The sequence below is a fragment of the Cottoperca gobio genome, chromosome 24 (assembly GCF_900634415.1).
Source record: "Cottoperca gobio chromosome 24, fCotGob3.1, whole genome shotgun sequence".
NCBI classification, from domain to species: domain Eukaryota; kingdom Metazoa; phylum Chordata; class Actinopteri; order Perciformes; family Bovichtidae; genus Cottoperca; species Cottoperca gobio.
The window spans coordinates 15,593,469-15,613,650 of record NC_041378.1 but is presented as its reverse complement, the minus strand read 5'-3'; the positions used below and the strand labels follow the sequence as shown (position 1 = coordinate 15,613,650).

The 20,182-nt window shown below is 41.4% G+C and overlaps 2 protein-coding genes across 2 annotated transcripts in view; one reads left to right on the top strand and one right to left on the bottom strand.

The window, feature by feature from the left end:
- The window catches only part of LOC115003692 (poly(A) polymerase type 3-like), a 981,812-nt gene that overhangs the window by 223,291 nt on the left and 738,339 nt on the right, over positions 1-20,182 (bottom strand). The window lies entirely within an intron of this gene.
- Positions 1-20,182, top strand: part of cep128 (centrosomal protein 128) — a 43,752-nt gene that overhangs the window by 7,195 nt on the left and 16,375 nt on the right. The window contains 12 exon segments of the mRNA XM_029425574.1: positions 1-8; positions 412-486; positions 652-750; positions 752-803; positions 1,502-1,641; positions 3,385-3,456; positions 3,713-3,898; positions 6,341-6,529; positions 7,490-7,951; positions 10,308-10,472; positions 12,364-12,528; positions 19,287-19,346. The exon segment at positions 1-8 is cut by the window's left edge and continues 73 nt beyond it. Coding sequence (XP_029281434.1) covers positions 1-8; positions 412-486; positions 652-750; positions 752-803; positions 1,502-1,641; positions 3,385-3,456; positions 3,713-3,898; positions 6,341-6,529; positions 7,490-7,951; positions 10,308-10,472; positions 12,364-12,528; positions 19,287-19,346 — 1,673 coding nt within the window.

The following is a 20,182-nucleotide window of genomic DNA, read 5'->3' as shown; positions in this document are numbered from 1 at the left end:
AATATAAGGTGAATATGAGTCCCGAAGGAATGTTTTGTGTTGGAAAAGTAAAAAACTTAGTGCTATGAAAGTTTGTCTTATAAAAGTCCCCGCCTATTTCTTTCCTGCATCATTTTACTGATTTGGCAGCAGTAGTAGTTTAACATGAATGTTTTTATCAGACTATAGTCTATTAACTACTACTTTTTTTGCTGAAAATGAAAGTAGAGCTTCTTCTTAACACTGTTATAATTGTGCCTTAACACATATGGTATGCGTTCTAAATGTGCTTACCTAATGATCCACTGTAGGCGATGCTCCTTCTGAACCTTCGAACATATCACACCAGGCTCCTGCTACTTCCAAATCAATTTCCAGAACACTTCTTCATTATGTATCGTCATGACATTGTTATTTCTGTGCTCTTCTTAGATGGAGCAGGAGCTGGAGAGAGCGAGGAGACTACTTGAGCAGTCTGAGGATAGCAGAGAGTCCCTCGTTCAACAGGTTTGTGTCTTTGTGTGCTGTACTTGATTGTATATGTACAGTAAATCTCAGGAGACAAAATAATGAACAGTGCAGCGTCTTCAGAGCTTCAGTGTCGTTTTGCCGATTGTCAGACAGTCGAATGTATTTTTCTGTGTCTGCTTACACGGCTGATGATCTCCTCAGGTGGAGGACACGCGCGGTGAGCTGCTGAGGACGAGGAAGGAGAAGAATGAGCTCCAGAGGGCCTGGCTGCAGACTTCTCAGTCCGCTGCTCAGCCACACTGGCAACCACACTGACAGGGCGGAGGGAAGAGGTGGACAGCGAGGGCCAGCAGGTACTGAATTTAAATCTGGTCTCTGTATACGGAAAGGAGCATAAACAGGAAGACAAAAAGAATATGGATGCAGGTGAAATGTTTGCGATGTCCAGTGGGTAACCATAGAACTATTATTGTAAGTAGCTTATAGAAAAGTATTGAAAATCTTACGCCCCACTGTTTTATGTGATTGTATTGAATGTAGGGCATCATAAAAGGCAGTGCAAAGGACAGATTGTTATAAAATTGTCTAATATTATTTAGTAGAACTATAGACTTATGTTTTTTCTTCTAGTTTATATTATTTGTGTAAATTTGAAAGAAGGTGAAATACTTTATTACATCCCCAATAGTACTTAGTATTTATATATATCGCCATCTTTGTTTATCGAAAGTGAATCGGGCTTTATTCGCTTCTCTTATCACTTCATTTATATTCTATATATATACCTACCAACTTCTGGTCTGCCCCAAGTGAAGTGATTGACATGTGAGCCTTCAATTTAGAAGTAAGTTTAGAAAATAGTTAAAAATGGACTGCTTAAATATTTATCTTACTCAAAACAAAATTGCTGACGGTATTCCTTGTACTCCCTAATCCATCTGCCGCCTCACGTTCCTTGTCACCATGTGTTCTACATTTCTTATCTTCGTATGTAGAAATAAATTCTAACAGCACTTTGATTATGTGCCCGCCCGTGTGCACACGCGTACAGATCCTTTGAGCCTGGAGAAAGAAGTGGCGGAGCTGCGGGCCCAGCTGCGCACGGCCTCTGTCCTCAGTGAAGTTGAAGAACTGAAAAGGACTCTGGACCGCAAGGAGAAGGAGCGTGTCCAACTCGGCGTAAAGGTGGAGGTGTGTATCGGAGTGTGACAATGGGTTTTTATGTATAACAACAAGAGCTTATAACACCAGTGGTTCAGAGAAGGCATTGCTTGTCATTCCTTAGTCATCTATGTCTCTGTATTTTGCAGTATACCCTGAAGAATTAATAGGAAACTTTGAGAATCTCTCAGCTGGAGTGAAAACGAACACAACAGAAGCATGCTTTTGACTTCTACCGTGTCGGCGTGTCGACCCTGAGCAGGGTTATTTTAGTTTGTCGGGTGCCTCTCATCCGTGGTGGAATCCTCCGCCAACTCCATGCCACTTGATCCTCTTAAAATCGTCACATGACAGTTGGAATAGCAGATCAGAAGTCAACCAGCAGTCATTTATCCTTCTCAAACTGGTGGGATGTGTCACTTCCATCACTGTAACGAGACAGGAAAAAAAAGAATCTTAAAATAAAACTCCCTTGCTAAGCAGCAGTATTCAAGACTTTGGTGGGTATCAATAAAATGTTAGTAGGAATAGCTGCACTTAAAAGCATTGGCACATTCCTCTGATCTCTGATGCGTCGTTCACCAAAATGTGTTTAAAACTCCCACGTTTCCCCCATTGCAGAGTAGGTGTTAAAAGATGAAGTGGGTGTTTGCATGTATCACCTAGGGCGTCTCTTATGGTTTTTATGTCTAGATCAAAACAGACGTTGGATGTGTTTTATTTTATCAGTAAATGAGCAAAAATGGAGTTTAATGAGGAGAATACGGTGGAAGATTCAATTTCTCAGTGACTGACTTGATATACAGTCTATTAGGCCTATGACTAATTACTCCTAACTGGAAGTCATAGTCTGTATAAATACCTAAACCTCAACAGGCTAACCTTACTTGCCCCTTATTCAAGACTTCTACCAAACTCAAAACTTCACAGTGATTGTGATTTTGTAAACTCTCCTCAGACCAGCCTGGCAGATAATCCAGATGTAGACACAGTCTCAACCTTCTTTGACCTTTCTGTCTTTGCCTTTTCTCCTCTTCCTTGCTTGCTTTACAGCCGGCCTTTACTGTTGATCTTTTCTTAACATCTCTCATACCTTTTTTCTGTTTTCCTTCCTTCTTTAAACATCAACTGTCTTTTTCTCCCTTCTCCTCTCATCCAAAGGGTCGGTACATTTAAACTCAGGAATTAAGGAAATTGTACCTTTTTTTATTTATTTATTGCACAACAAGTGGGTGCTATGACGTTGGACGTTACAGGGTCTGTGATGAGTGCAAATGTGGACCCCACTGTTCTGATTGCATAACAAAAGTAAGATTTTATGCATTACTCGTGGTGTGCTAAAATTAGATATAAAAAATCTCAATATATTGCCTTGGTTACAGTAATCGCAAAACTTTGAAGCGTAGTCCATTTATCATGATGCGCATCTTATTGCCAATACACAGCCCTGTTAGCTGGCTAACTCTCCTTCATGGCACGTTTCACATTGTATGGATTTGGCAAATTAATGGATTATGTCTGCTTATAATATGGTAAAAGGTTTGTTTCTGCCTGCATAAATACAGCCTGAGTAAATAACCCCTATATTTTCATTTATTTCAGTTATTTCCTGTTAATTCCACTTTGAACATTCCCTGAATTTTGCGACCCTCAACACATACCTCCACACCCCTATGTCTCCCTTTCTCTCGTCTCTGTCTTTTTCCTTCCATTAGCAGCAGTAGTAGTAGTTGCACACACACGTCCTTGACCTTTCTTTTTTCTACATACCAGGAGCTGTCATCAGATCTCTCTCGGCGGGAGCAACAACAGCTACGAATGCTGGATCAGTTGAAGGAGATGCAGGTATTTTTACATTGGTTATTGCATCACACTGTAATTCATCAGGAGATAGGTCATTTAAAGCAATGTTTTAGAGGTCATTTAAATTGGAAGCATGCTGTGTGTAGTGCCTCATTCGGGGCCAAAAGTTCACAAAATTACAATGTAAAGTCTGCAGTAATGAGATCCTATAGAATTAGACCTATTGGTTAAAAAAACACTGATTCTGATTGTAAAGAATGAATATCCACTGTGTTTATAAATTCAATCATCCTTTCAGAGCCGAGGGCAGGCAGAGAGGAGAGAGACGGAGGCGTTACTCCAGGAGAGCACGAGGAGCAGAGATGAATTAAAGACCAGGGCCCAAGAGGCCGTGCTCCGGTGGAGAGCAAAATGCAAGAGACTGCAGAAGGAGCTGGAGGAGGAGAGCACCCGGGCTCAGTTTCATAACGACAAGGCCTCGCAGGTCGGTTGAGGCAGATGCATTCATTACACGACTTTTGACACCACAGTCTACAGTAGCTGCTGATCTTTATAATGTTGGCTGCGTTGTTGAGTACAGAGGACTAATCTGCCCTATTTCAAGATATTGATAGTGTAGGAGTGGAATTGTAAAACTACATTTGAAAGTGGGACGAGTTGAAATGACAATTTTCTTTAAAGGGACAATCCATCAATTTTACAGCTGAAGATCAGGTTAACTGTCTCAAGGAGTACTACACAGCCTTGGAAAACAGTTGGATAATGTCTTCTGTGTTCCTCAAAGTATACAAAAATAACTCTGATGACATCATTATTATATCAGCTTGTCCTAGAGTCAAAACAAAAAATCTGAAAGTGCAGGGTTTGAAATAAGTGGGCATTTGGGAAGCTGGGGGAGATCTAATAAATGGAGCTCAAAGTGCATTATGGGAAATGTAGGGTTTTTAAAACTTTTTATTAGGCACTAAAAGTCGAGATATCTCAGCCTTTGCTGCTTCGATTTAGACCATCAATGACCATGCATGAAAACAGTGACATTATACAATAAATGTGTGCCGTTGGTAACAGGAAAGCAAAACTATTATTGTTATTGTACATTAGTTAGAGCAATCAAAACCGCTTAGTGGTCAGCTGCTTTGTTGTTCCTGTCAACAACAGTTGTTCTTCTTGGCTTATCTTTGAACAAAGTTCTCAGTCGTTGCCCAGAATCCAGAAAAGGTTTCCCAGACTACGGTTAATTTCATTTCAGTTACTTGAATAGGTATCAGTTGGTGCTGGTGGGCAACTGCAGTTCATATACGTCAACTTTACTCATCGGCTCCCAGCAGCTCTGTCTCAAACGTTCTGGATAATTCTGCTGCTGCGGGCTGGGCTAACAGCTAGCCATCTGGCAGCACTGTCAACAACAACTGACTTCTTTGTTGCAGTGAACTGTAGCTCATGCATACCTGCTTTGACTTTGCGTTCTAAAAAGTGAAGTAATCAAAATGTCTGTATTAAAATGCATTTCTCAGCTCCAGTAGTAGATTTGTAGTAACCCCCCCCAGGCAGCGAGCATAAAACAAAACTTATCTGAGCCTAACTCTCTGTACAACCCACTGACGTCAGAATACATTAGTGGATGGTGGAAGCAATCTTGGGTTGCTACAACTGGCTTCAGGGATTCACAACACCACTCTGTTAATCAGATGTTATATTTCTAATATTTTGAACAACTCTGTGTTTATAAGCAATGGTCCCCCCCCCCCCCCCCCCCTCCTTTGTTGCATTACAGTATGGAGGAAATTCATGTTCAGATCTCAACATTTTAGAGAAAATAAATCTACACCCTTCTATCACAGGGGAAATACTACAGATGTTAAAATATTTATGAGTGTTTCTGGTCCATTTCTTCCATGTTCTTTCATAGTACAAATGGAAACGCAGCAAAAGCAGCGCCTTCAGTACCTTTTAGTGTAATGATTGGAAAGATCATGAGATAAAAATACATATCCATTGTTGCAATCCATATTGTATGTCACCGCGATGAAGAGAAGGACCTTGGTCTCAGTTATCAAGGAAAGAATGATATGCTATTTCAAACCACTGAATGCCTATTAAAACGCACCAATGTGAGTAATATAGAATTATGTATGATCTGGAGCTTTTATTAATGTAGCTATTCAACCCAAACAAAGCAAAATGGTTGAATAATTATGCACTTTGTTGTATCTGTATAACATAGAGGGTTTTGTATCAAAGTTCAGATTAAAACCTTTGAATATTGTATTTTAAATGAACTTAATAATAATAATAATATAACCAAATATGAAGTCTGAGTACCTTTTGCAAGGTGTGTTTCAACGGTTGTGCTTAGTTGACTAATTACCGGCTGACGATTATCGGCTTGAAAGTCACCTCCCAGTGATTTCCATTCCATTTGAAGTGAGTGAGTCACCTCCAAACTCTGTCAGCAGCCTCGCGTCTCACCGACAAGACTGACAGAAAGACTCCCACCTGGGATGTGCGACGTGACACGAATGAATTAAAAAATCATTTCTGCCCCCTTAATGAATTAGGGGAGAGAATCAAGTGCTCAATTAAATGATTAGGTTCTGAGCTTTAGCAAAGTCTTTGCAAATTCCAGTCAAAGCCAGAGTATTAGAAGCAATCTGCCTTGAACAGACCTGACCATTGTCCCTTATCAGAGAGCTGAGTGCTAGCATTTTCCTATCAGTGCAAGAGCTGGTACTGCATATGTTTCTCTGCCTCTGTCTCGCTGTCACTCTTTCTCTTGCTCTCATCATTATTGTTAGAGCTCCTTTTTGTACACCATCTTCTGCCTCCTCTTCATTTGTCATTCTTCATTTCTCCTCTCCTCTCCTCTCCCACCCCCTCTCCCCTTCACTCTCTCTCTTTTGCTCCTGCTCTCTGTTTCTCCCTCCAGGCAGCCCGGGAAAAGGAGAGCTCCCAGGCCCAGCTGAAGGCGCTGAGCCAGCAGACTGAGGCGGCCCGCAGGGAGCTCGCTGAAATCCTAGGCCGTCTGGCCAAGCGCGAAGAAGAGCTTCACCGCAAGGACGTGGAGCTGTCCGAGACCCGCCAGCGCCAGTTGTCACTGGAGCAGGAAATCCGGGAGGTACAGGGCTGAACATCCAGAAATTGAAAACATCTTCCAACTCACCAGGGATACAACATAATTACGTTATTTATTGTACTTGTAGGACTATAGATTGTGGGTCAACAATGTGCATCTAGTAATCTTTATCATTCCTTAAAGGTGACATATTTTGAAATCACTTTTCCAGTGCTTGTGCACATACATTAGGATATCTAGAGTGCCTGCCAACCCACACACTGTGAAATAACAACACCCAGTCAGTTTTCTGAGGGTTGCCTCTGCCAGAAAACATGAGATTCAACAAGCTATTCAGATGTGGCTCTCCTTCCTATGTCACATACAGGCTCATTAGAATATATCGTGCCCCATCCGAGTATCGCCACCCACGGCTTGAGAACTACCTTTGCAACGGTGTGCTATGTTTTTCTTGCAAGCCAATCGGAGCAGAATAGGCTTTTTCTGAACCGGGGCCTAAAAAGACAGGTTTTACATACAGGTACAGGTATATTTAAACAGACAGTATGAGAACAATTATATGTTTTTGAAACATAAAGGCATGTTCTAGTCGAATCCCGTATTACAGATTTAAACTTGAAAATGAGCATTATATGTAGAATCCATCATGCTGCAGGTCATTGATTTGAGAACAATGACAGCTGACAGCACTGAGGTTGAGCAAACAGTATTACACTCCCACCATAAAGTATGCTGTTTGGGTGTCATGATGATGACACATTTTAGTAGTCAGCAAGCATTGAAGTTGTGCCAAGGTTGACATGTATCAATGATCTTTTCCAAATACTTGTGCAAATCCCAGTCTAACCACAGACATGGCTGAAACTTTGATTTTAATTCCGTTGGCAGACCAATTTGTCATGTTTAGTTTGAGGAGGTGTTAAAGTAAAAAATGATTAAAGCTCAGCTTTCAAAGAGTCATTAAAAGAGCTTTGATCAGATTCTAACAGATCCTTCCCCTAGGTGAGGGAGGCCTCAGCTGTCCTGGAGGAGGAGACTCAGCGTCTGGCCGCTGTCCAGTCAAGACTGAAAGAAGAGAACCAGAGGCTGGAAGAACGAGCTGACACCCAAGCCCGTCGATGTCAGAGAGACCAGGACACACAGGCCGAGCTGCAGGCCACGCTAAAGCAGGTGACCTCAGCCCATGTTCGTCTAGTCCAGCGGTTGGCTGAGGAGGAGAGCTCCAATAAGGAGCTTCAGAAGGGCTATTTGGAGCTCCAGGCCAAGCTGACAGCAGTACAGGAGGAGCGGGCAGCGCTGGGGCAGCAGCTGCAGCTCGAGAGAGAGGTGCATCAGAAAGAACTGGACAACACAAAGACCATGATGGAAGACAGCAGGACAAGGAAGTATCGTGAAGTGCAGGACAAGCTCATGCTCTGCTGTCAGGATCAGGATGAAATGCAGGCACACCTGAGGGAGGTTAAGGTAAGCCCTTTTTATAAATATTCTCAATGTATATTTTTTCCATAAAAGAAATGTACAGTTAAAGAAATAGACATATTTGCTTTTTTGAGTTGGATGAAACCACTCGTGTCTTAAATCTTAAGCTTTGTCGAAAAACTGATAAACAGCTTTTCTAATGCTGCAATGTATCATATAAGAAATACATAACATCTAATTAAAATCTATGTCCTGTCATCCGTCATTTTATATGTTTGTGCGCAACTCTGCCCTGCTCAGCTGACGACCATGTCATGTGTACCATTATCGATGTGACATGCGCAGGGTGTTTTTGTTTATCATGGCTCATGGGCTGCGGTCATCCTGTTTTTGTTTTGTATGATTATTGAGTACCACTATCAACCCTCTGTCTAGCATCAGTGATGATCCTTTGCAGAGGGGATGTAAGAAACCCTCCCAAAGTGACTTTTCCGCGCAAAAAAACCTAATTCTTCTTTGTAATATTTGGCTTTAGCGGCGGGGATAGGGTAATAAAGGTTCTCGATCCCCTCCTGATGCTGTCCATAGTTCTGAAAGTTTTTTTTATGATTTATTGCCATGAAATAAGCTTTCCTTTTGATCTTTAAAAGAGACCCCCCCCCCCCCCCCCCCCCACTGGGATCTTGTTACCTTTGTGACAGAGCAAGGCTAGGTGTTTTCCTATGCTAGGCTAAGCTAAGCTAATCGGCTGCTGGCTTGAGCTACATATGTATCATACAGACAAGAGAGAGGTATCAATTGAATTATTTTGCAACAAAGTTTAAAAAATGTTGAATTATTCCTTCTACGTTCCTAAAGGCCCCTCTAAAATACTGAGCTATGGATTATTATTATTATCAGATGTGACAAAATCTGAGAAATCTTTTGAGATGTCAAGGTTATAATAAGCCAACCAAAAAATATATTTATTCTTTGCACCTAGGCATGGATCACAGAGTGCCACACTCTAATTGACATTTAGAGTATCATTGGCACACACTTCAAATTCAGCGCAGGGTAACATGCCTCAACCACTAAACATCTGGCATATTTCCGACTCAGCGAGACACAGACAAAATCCTCATTTAGAGTCATTTTCTTCATTGGTCGGGGCTCTGTCCTCTGAGTACGGGTGAATCGAGGATAGCTGAGCTCTTAATGGTGTGCAGAGCCCCGTGGATCCTCATGGCCATTCCAAAGCCCCAAGCGTGAATATTTAAAAACCCCGATATCAGACCTCAGAAGTCTCATCAAGGCAGTGCTGGAGATAGGGGACTCCACTTGGCTTACTCCCCCAGTGCCCTATCCGCCTCCCTGCCTTCGATATCTCCAATGATGAGCCCTCATGAGTACATTGTTTCTTAAGGGGCATGGTCCTCCCTGATATGGTTGAGTTTAGCCCATTAGCAATGCTGAATGGCATTAATATCTGACATAGCTCATTGTAATGGTGTCATTTCCGAGCACGGTAAGGACAAGGGCGTTTGCTGGAATGTTTTAAAGTACTAGCCTACGGGTGCTGCAGATGTCCCTAAGAAGCCCACCCAATATTCACATAGCATAGCCAGAGGCCTGTATTACGATTTTGATACAGTCAACTGTCAGAAAACGCTTAAAATATTCGTATTTTTTGTCCTTGTCCTCTCACTCTCCATTTCTCCTCCACTCTATCTTTTCTCTAGCTGTCTCTCTCTGTCTTAATCCCTCACTTACTGCCTCCCTCCAGTTCTAATTTAGCATTTTCCATCTGTTTTTCCTCTTCTCACTTCCAGCAGTTCTGCTTTTTCATTCTTTCTTTGTTTGTGTCATTGCTGTCACACACAGTCCTCAGTCATTGTTGTTCATTCCACTTTACAATATCTTCAGCTGTGTGTGATAAAGTGATCATGGGAGATGGAAAGCTTATGTCTGAGGCTGGATTTTCCTTTGCAAGTTTCAGCCGGACTGAGACATGAATTTAGGGTTTAGACGATTATTTGAGAGGTCTTGGGAATAACTTTAACCCATTCTGTTGATCCAATATACAATGTTTTCTGTTTGTGCGACACAACATGTCATGTCAGACCTTATTATGAATTCACCCTGTACCTGCCAGATGTGCCCTAAGATCTTTTACAAATGTGGGATGCTGTTTGCATGTTTGATCCACAAAGTAGCATTTATGCCAATGAAATAGCAACTTTAAAAACGTATTTGCAGTACATAATCATCCTCCCAGTTTATCCTAGGGCTTGAAAATCACAGATATACAAACTGCAGCCTGCTTTATGTTGACATTTCTGCAGCAGATAAACCATCAGTCCTTATTATCTCAAATTATTGCCCGTGTATCATGGCCTTAAACACACCCATTCTCTACTAGGCAGATGCAGCGTCAGACAAGGAGCTGTGTTCGGCGCTGCGCATCAAGTTGGACAGGATGAAGGATGAGTGTGATAAGCTGGCAGCACAGCTGAGCACCAAAGACGAGGCACATGCACTTCTCCACAGAAAGTACCAGCTACTCAAACAGGAACTGGATGACAAAGTAAGCCCGGCCTCTTTTGCCAAGTTTTTCAAACGTAGTGACTAATATTAAATAACTTTCAATAAACCAGTATCTGTTGTCCTATCAGTGAAATACATCTATTCTAAGCAGAAGTTTTGAAATATTTTTGCTGATTCTAATTAATTTTGACAGATGAAGTCCAAGGATATTGAAATGAAAGACATTTAAATGGTACGACAAACTATACGGACGTGAATGCCATCAGCAGCCGTTATATGGCTGTCAGTCATTTTGACGGACAGGGTTGTTAAAGTTCCGTCATAATCTATTATTACCTGTCATTTTAATTTCAGTGTTTTAATGATAATAAGACATATTTAATAGCGTTGTAATTTTTAAATAATTAATATACCTACAGAACAAGCTTATAGATGTAATTATAAGGGAATGAAGAGATGAGCAGAGAAACTTTAAATGTCAACACCACACGAAGCAGAGGAAGGATTATTTTTTTTTCCCGCAGTGACATCGGAGGCCCCTAAAAGCATTGTTCCTTAACAGGCAAATATGAAAAATGCAATTTCACAAATCTAGTTTTTGTGTCTCTGCCTCGGACAGACGGTTTTTTATTTTGTCCTGAAGGCTGAACCCCTGCTCTGCTGCCACACTGGAGACTGGAATTACGAGCGCCGCTTCAGACGAAGTTTTTAGCTCGAGTAACATTTCTTCCAGGGAAGCGGTCAGAAGTCGGCAAGACCCTCTGAACGATCCTGCAAACCCTTTCTTCACCGGTGGAAATCCCTTAGCAAGCCCTCTTTCTGCAGCAGTAGTGCAGCTGTGCCCCCCCCTCCCCCGTGTCTATAGCTCTTGAACGCGCTGTGAACTACTTAAAGTTGCGGTAGATCGCTGTGTGTTCTGATCTGATCTCAAAGTGACAGACAACCATCAGATTTTTCCATCCTTGTTAAAAATAATTCTGTCAATGATGGAAAGTATTCGGTGGCCGTGACCTCTGCGTTACAGTTACAGTTTTAATAGAGCCATGCTCGTCACTGAATGTGCAGGTTTCACATTGTAACTTTAAAACCTTATTTCAAACCATTTATATAGCACATGAGGAGACATTTGGCTTTGTAAAGATAACCAGATATTGCAACTCAGTTCATAAAGCATTCAGAAAGTGGTTGTTTTGGGGTAAACAATAACTCCTTTGCCGTGTCAGATATTACTGCAACAAGAAGCAACACGGGCATATACAAATGTCGGACATTGCTTTTGTTACATTCCTTCCTGGCATTAAGATCTAGGATATCTGGTATGGTCATCTGATCATGCAAACTTAAGTATGGTTTGAAAGGTTAAGTGGTGCCAAATCAGCACTATTTTTAAAGAGGCTTTATCAATACGTCCTCAGGTTTTTTTTTTTACAACCGCAGCTGAAGTATTGAACCCCTATTCACTTCTCTGACGGGCCTCCGATAAGTTGTATTGGGCTCTTTGGGGATCCATGTATTGATTGTAAATCGGGTGAATGGAGAAAAAGGCGCTCTTATTAATTTAACATGGGTGGTTTATTATCCCTGAGACAGAATAATGATCCACGGTCCCTGGGTACCACTGATCAGTTGGTTCCTGGGCCTCGGACATATTGATCCACTGTGTCCTGGTGAGGACCCTGAAACTATTGACGGTGCAGGCTAGAGGAGGAAGTTAACTATCTGTTTGTGTGAGAGGAAACTGAAAGGTGCATCTGTCATTGAGTCAACTTTAAAAACTACTAGAATTGATCTTCATCTGCAAAGAAAAATCTGCTGTAATTGATGTCTTTGTACTGTCTTGTAAGATTCAAAGGACATAACTAAAACACCAGACAGCGATCGCTAATTTGAATCCACACTAACCCCACTCGGCTCTCTCCCATCCTCCACAGGTCAGGTCGGGTGAGCGGAGACGTGCTGCAGAGTCGGAGCTCGTTCAGCTGGAGGAGAAGGTGTTGCGGATGGAAGCAGAGCAAGAGGGAGTCCTTACCTCCATGGGTGAGGAACTGGATGCAGCTTGTCGCAGCCTGGCTAGGAATGGTGAAGACAAACTACAGGTGTTTTATTTTATTACTTTTAATTCTATCTAACTTGGTTCGTTTGATGTATGTGTTTTTTAAAGCTGCATTTAGCAATTTTAACTGCGTTGGGGCTTCACAACGCACTCACAGATGCAGGTAACATCGGCTTTTTGGATAAGTAATTGCCTATTTACACCCAGCAGACACTGATCAACATGAGCCTTCAGTTTGAGCCGTCCAATATTGGTCCAAAATTGACTCGCCGTTTAGCTCTGGTGGTCCACCAACTCCTGAGAACTTTCCAAGTCAGTTGCTTGTTTACTTCAGTATTTGTCAGGTCATGCTGGGCAAGTAGCATGTACTTGTCTGAAATGATTTGCTGAGAATGACTGCCTACAGCTTTACAGTACAGTATATGGGAAGGGTGGCGAGAGCAGTGGAACTCAAGACTTCAGTGTCTGTGGGCCAGAGAACCAGAACAGTGAGCTGAAAGATGCATAGAGCTACACTTTGGTGTGGGTTTGATAGCATTAGCAACTCATTTACATTATGCAGTACTTTTATACACTGGCAATATCAATATTTAATTTAATATGTCAATTCCATTTAAGTGGGCCATTTTTGAGACCGTGAGATGAAGTGGTTGTTGTGTGAAGTTAAAATATAATCCCAAAGAATATTCAAATCAAATCAAATGTATTTATATAGCCCAATATCACAAATTATACATTTGTCTCAGTGTGCTTTACAGACTGTACAGGTTACGACACCCTCTGTCCTTAGACCCTCGCATAGCACAAGGAAAAACTTCCTAAAAGAAACCCCATAATTAAAGGGGGAAAAATGGAAGAAACCTCAGGGAGAGCAACTGAGGAGGGATCCCTCTCCCAGGACGGACAGACGTGCAATAGATGTCGTGTGTACAGGATAAACAACATAGTACAAATACAACATTTGACAGAAATTATGTTGTGTTGGAAAAAAAAGAAATAGAAAGTTTGGATGAATCCAGGAAAATGTCAATAAGGCTTCCTGGTGTCCAGCAGGATCAGGTCAGCAGACGCTGTCACGATTCATGATCCCTGACGTAAACTTTATCAGTGGCAACCTGCCACATGAGACACAGAAACTCCGGGGATGATACCCCGGATGATGAGTTAGTAACATACATTTACATAAATGCATACAGATAGAGAGGGAGAAGAAGAGAGGGAGGGGAGGAGAGAGGAAGAGAAGGAGGAGACCAGGGAGGTGTCCCCCGGCAGTCTAAGCCTATAGCAGCATAACTAGGGGCTGATCCAGGGCAAACCTGAGCCAGCCCTAACTATAAGCTTTATCAAAAAGGAAAGTCTTTAGCCTACTCTTAAATGTGGAGAGTGTGTCTGCCTCCTGAACACAAACTGGAAGCTGGTTCCACTGGAGAGGAGCTTGATAGCTGAAGGCTCTGGCTCCCATTGTACTCTTAGAGACTCCTAGGAACTACAAGTAACCCTGCAGTCTGGGAGCGTAATGCTCTAGTTGGTTTATAGGGTACTATGAGATCTTTATTTATTTTATTTATACTCTCTGTCTTTGCAACCTTCATCTGCGCTCACTGGGGCTGCAACTGACTCGGTTATTGTTAACATTGATTAGTTTGCAAATGAATTTGCAATTAATCATACGGTAAAAGAAACTTTAGAAAAGAGTTGAACATTTCCAACATGATTTCAGTAACGTCATCAAATGTCTTGTTTTGGTGGACTGTTTTGTCAGTCAATACTACAAAATAGGCAATTTACTATAATGTTAGCCAGGGAATAACTGCAAATTCTCACATTTGAGAACCTGGAACCGTCACATTTTGGTTTTTCTGCTTGAAAAATAACCTGAACAATTATAGTTGCTGTTTCTTGGCTCATTTTTGTAGCTTTAGATCACATGCATGTACCCTCCCTCATCAAGGCCTACTTATCTTGCACATACTGTACTGAATACTGTGATTAAGGCTGTATGGTGGCTTGTACTGACAATGAAATAAGTTCATCTTATTTGGTGAAAGATGTTTTGTTCTTATAATAGGATGAAGATGTCAGAAATCAAGAGCGTAGAGATGCACCAATTTTCTTGGTTAATTGCTATTTGTTTTTAATTGACCTTCTAATTCCGATTTTCTTTCTTTCTAAGAACTATAATTGCCAGCATACCCAAACATTTTGCAACTTGTCTTGAAATTGAATTGTATGTTCATAATAAAACAAATACTTTTTCTCTAAAACGGCACAAAGTTAAAGGACCTAATTACTGTCAAAACCTTGTTTTTAAGGTTGGTCCTCCACGGCTTATTCTGGACATGCAGGTGTTTCAAATGGCAAGCTTTATGTCTTCATCACTCAAGCTGAAGAACTTTCACACCGACAACATTGTGTGTGGACGAATGGATGAGCGATTATTTCTTTGTGGAAGTAAAAGGCCAGTGTGTCTAGTTTGTGCGGACGCGCTTGCGGTGATGAAAAATAATCTCGAGCGTCATTACAGCACGAGCTGAAAGGACGAGTGCGTTTGGATAAAGTTAACGCTCTTCGGCGGAGTTTGGCCCAACAAGCAGCTCTCTGCAGAGCGGAACATACAAACATGGACAGATAGAGAGGTAGACCACCACACCAAGAACAGACTGTTCCACCACTGCTGTGCAATTATCACTGCCATTTACAATACTCACTTTATGTTCTATCAACCACTTGGTACTTATATTATTTTTTATTCTCTTTAATTATTGTGTACTGCCTTTTTACTTCATATGTTCTTTTGCTGTGACAAGATACATTTCCCCATTGTGGGACTAATAAAGGATTGCTGATTTCTGACAAAACAGAACGATACATGGATAAAAAAGTTGCTTTTTTGCACAGCATAAAAGAAAAGTGAAATGAATGGGCTGCGTCTTAAAGAAGTTTTGCAGAGGTTACGAGTTCAATAATTAGTATGGCCCTCGAAGGATGTTGTAAAAAAACCAAATGGCCCATGATAGGAAAAAGGTTCCCCTTAGTGCTGTTGTACCCGATGCAAGAAATGTTATGCTATTTTCTCGAGATAATTCTTAAATCCTTTTACAGGTTCTTCTTCTTACTCGCAGGGTATGGCACGTTCTCCTCCTCCTTCATCATTGAACAAAAAGCCATCTAAAAGTTATTGCATTCACATATTGCAGATATACTTGGATATTAGATTATACACATGACACTTTAAAGCCTATTATGCAAAGTAAATGTTCTACATTACGACTAGTTTTCCTTTGCTGCTCCAAGCTAATGAACCCAGCCAGCTCTTATCTGCTCATATAGATTTCACAATCTGGCCAGCTGTATTGCTACAGCCAGACATGCGAGCCAACACCTCGCCTCATCTGTAATCTGTCATGTTGAAAAGAAGTCAAACTCACTGGTGATTGGCCTAATGAGGGGAATCATTAACAGTTAAGAGTGTATTAGGTTTCAGTTACCTCATGATACCCCTCTTCCTTTTCTTCAGAAGCACTAATGCAAGAAGTTGTAAGACAGTGTAGCGCTACATTAAAAGTTAAGGGAAACCTAATAAGGTAGTGCTCTGTCATATGGGAGATTGATTTAGTAAAAGATTTAGTAAACCAACCAGCTAATATACCAATCTTCAAGTGTAGAACCTTTTTGTTTTGTTGCCTTACGCATTACGCTTCTCTTATACCAACAACTTAATATGTAAACATGGATTGCGAACCAGCCGTGGCCATTTACACACGATAGTAGAGCTGCTTGCACGTGATTAATTGATATACGCTCGCTCTCCGCCTTAGACCCTATACTGCCGGCGCCCCTTGTTGCACACAATGTAACTGCGATGTACGGTTTGCATCCAACCTGGGACATAAAATGTTTAGTTCTTTCATTCTCAATGAGCAAGTCTTCCACTTGCTGTTAGGCTGACTTTAATACCAAATCATGCATTGCGGCGATAAGCGCAGGGTTGCGCGGCAGTGTAGGGCTTTAAGTGACTGCACGTGAAACATAATGTTGCTCAGTAAAGAGCGGAATGCTACAAGGTTCTTCATCGCATGGGCGTTTTCTGGTGTGATTGCTTGTTACGTGATTGGCCACCACACGAGACATCGGGTTGCGTTTCTGCAAAAGTAGATCTTCATTTAATTTATTTCCGGAATCCCCCGTGGCACCCACCACCAAAACCTAAACACACTAGCCACATTCAAACGAATGAAAGGAATGGCGTTTTGATTTGGTATGAATCCAGCCTTAGTCTTTATCATCACCAGCTTTACCTTTTTATCAGCAGGAGGTGAAACAAACAAACAAACTGTAATCAAAGACTCAGTCACAGTGTTACACTCATTCTGAAAGAGACATGTAGTCCAAGCAGTCACACATTTAAATGAGCAGAGCCAGACACTTTGATTCCACGGCGGTGATGCTGAGAAAATAGTGGAATTTCTCTCACTGCAAGCCCACAGACGGCACTTTCAACTCCCAGCCTACTTGTTCAGTTTTCTAACAGTTTCACCTCCTTTTTGTCTGCCACTGAGCGCAGCTGCCTTTGATGCTTCGGGAAAACAGTAAAGAGAGCGAGGCATGTTTTATCCTCCCACACAGTCACACGCTCTGCCATGCGGTTGTACACTCCCTGAGATGGGGGAACCTCTGCACAGCAGTACTCCATTGCTGTACTTTGTGCTGCCGTGGAGACAACTTGGGAAATTAGTTTTGCTTGGATCTGGTTTTGAATGACTGCTTGAAAAAGTTGCTTGACACCTCAGCAGTGACTATGTTGTTTGCCAAGGCACGGCACAGGAAAGGTCCAAAAAGAATCCTGCTGTGTGCTTTCCATGCCTGTTGAATGAACCTGGGAAAAAGAAACACAGTTGTACTTTTGTGTAGTTTTTAGTTTTTACCTGTATGCAGCAGGATGGTAGTTGTGGTTTAGCTCCGTCTCTTGGTGCGTCAGCAGGGTGGCAGGATGCCTCTTTATACATTTATTTGGAATGGAAAGGTCACGAGGTAAAGATGCAATTATTTACTTTTCACATTCGTAAGAGTGTGTGACTTTCATCTAATATGCATGTACCTGCAAACAGATTCATGTCAGTCCACCACTTGAAATATCTTATCAAATATTGGATGGATTGTCATGACATTTGGTACAGAAATTCACAGTACCCACAGTTCACTTTGGTGATCTCCTGACTTTTCCTCTAGCGCCACCATGAGGTGACCATTTGTAATTGTGAGTGAAATGAATCGTTAACTATAGGATGGATTGTCATAACATTTGGCGTTCATGTTTCGGTCAGGATGAATTGTATTAATTTAATGACTTTATTTTCCCATTACGTTATCTGCAATACTAATGATCAGCCTTTGTGTTCAGTGTTAATGTTGATAATAGGCTAAACTAAGATGGTAAACATTACAGTATATCTGCTAAACATTAGCATGTTAGCATTAGGGTTGTCTAGCAAAGAAGTTGAATCTGGCTCAACTTTTTAATGTAATCCAGCGAAACACTGCAATGGCCAATCAAGGACATGCTGTAAATACGTGCAAAGTAGAAAAAGAATAAAAGAGTATTTGGACTGTTTACCTTGCAATTATCGCTCTGAAAGATACAATAATTGCCGTTGTCATAACTTTCCAGAGTTGTAAAATCCTGTGTCGGTATTACAAACCGCCATGCAGTGTTTTGGCCTCTGACAGGCCTCCAAATTCATGGTTCACTTGTTTGAGCCATCAGTAAACATAGGCAAAGTCAAACCCTCCATTATAGGTCAGAGAAAGCTTTTTTCTGTTTGGATAAAAATTCCACTTTAGGGTGACCTAGGGGTCCATTGGTTAAGACTCATAACATATTACCTAAACGTCTGTTTTTGTCATCTCCCTCCGTTTGTCCAGGTTTCCTTTCTGTATCACTATCTGATCTATCTATCACTATCGATAACCTGCTACTCCAGTTGGTGCAGCGGTTAAAGTGCGACCCTAATGGCCCCTGAACAGACCTGATAGTGTACATGGGGTTACGATAATAAACTAGAAAGCTTAAAAGTAGAATAAAAACAGGCATATCTAATGTTCCATTTCAGATACTGGCAAGCACTCGTGTTCATCTCCTCATGTAAAACAAGCAGGTAATGAAGCGTAGATGGTATTGTTAACCTATGCTGAAACGTGTGTGTGTGTGTGTGTGTGTGTGTGTGTGTGTGTGTGTGTGTGTGTGTGTGTGTGTGTGTGTGTGTGTGTGTGTGTGTGTGTGTGTGTGTGTGTGTGTGTGTGTGTGTGTGTCTCAGCAGTCATTAGGAGTTGGCAGATAGTCAGTTTGTTTTGCTGATGCTGACAAGCTTGTCTGGGAAGGATGGAACATACTCCCTGAGCTCATTTTTATGACACACACAACCCCTGTGTAGGTGTGTGTGCATGCACAAGTGTAGTGTCATAGGCTGTTAAACACACACACAGCAATTCAAGTTGGCAGAAACCGTTCTACACAGAAGTTAAGGGTTTGACAAAAAGCTATTCTTCTAATATGTATCCTGTTTGTCCATCCACCTTTTCTAAACACTATTTCTGCTTTTTCTTTTTACATTCTATAACTCCTCCGACGTCTCTTCATATATTTATGTGCCTATTAAGACAACTAAATGTACATCCATAAAATCTCTTGGATTAGCACTCGTGTTCAATGCAGTTCTATTTAAAGAACAGATTGTTTTGTGATGCATGCTAACGTAACAAAGGCAGCTCTCATTTCCATTAATCTCTTCTCTGTTTTAACAGGCGATCTCCCAGAAACCTGGATTAGTGAAAGACCCCCACCGTTGGCTGGCTGAGACAAAGGTATAATTATTACATGCAGTGTGTGCTGCCTTCCTGAAAGGGATTTGTCTAAATAATCAAATATATAATTGAGGAAACACAAGATTAAGCATGTGGCACTATTACCATGAACATCCTGCTCATTCCCAGGCCTACACTATATAGAAGATTAATGAAAGACAATAGCATGTAATGTATGGAACCAGTGAGATTTAATCCTTGCATACTTAAAAGGATTGCACCAACTACATATGGCTGCGTTTCTGCGCGATAAAAACAACATTTGCTACGGCATAACTTCTCAGAAAAGATGATTTATTGTTGATGAATCCAGTTTCCACAGCTGAGCACTATGCGGGTGACCCACGTGATGAAGCTAAGTTAAGGGATCTGTGACAGATTGTCTCTCTATAATAATTATGAGGGCAAGGATGGTCATAAATTGCACTATCCTCAGACGTTCAGTATTTTACTAGCTTTCCGTCCTCTAAGTCAGCGTCAGGGTTTACATGATGCTTTGCGACGAGCTTTTTATTAATGCGTTGCCTTCCTGCAGTTTTTTTGCAGTGAAAGTTGCCACTTGGCTTCTGTCCAAGACATATCAGCTCCCATTTAGTGTCGCAACGTTGTTTGTACAAAAGAAACATGTAATTATGGTTGTGGCGGTGATGCATGATACTTTGTTAAAATGTGTTTGCACAATTCATGGTGTTTATCACCGTAATTTATACCTCCTGTCAGAGCACTGCATTTACAGGAATAAAACACCGGAGAACAAAAGAGATAATTAGCTCCCTAGTTAGTAGTTTTTATGTGAGTAAAATCTAGGTGTGATTTACAGGCTTATCAAGCACCGT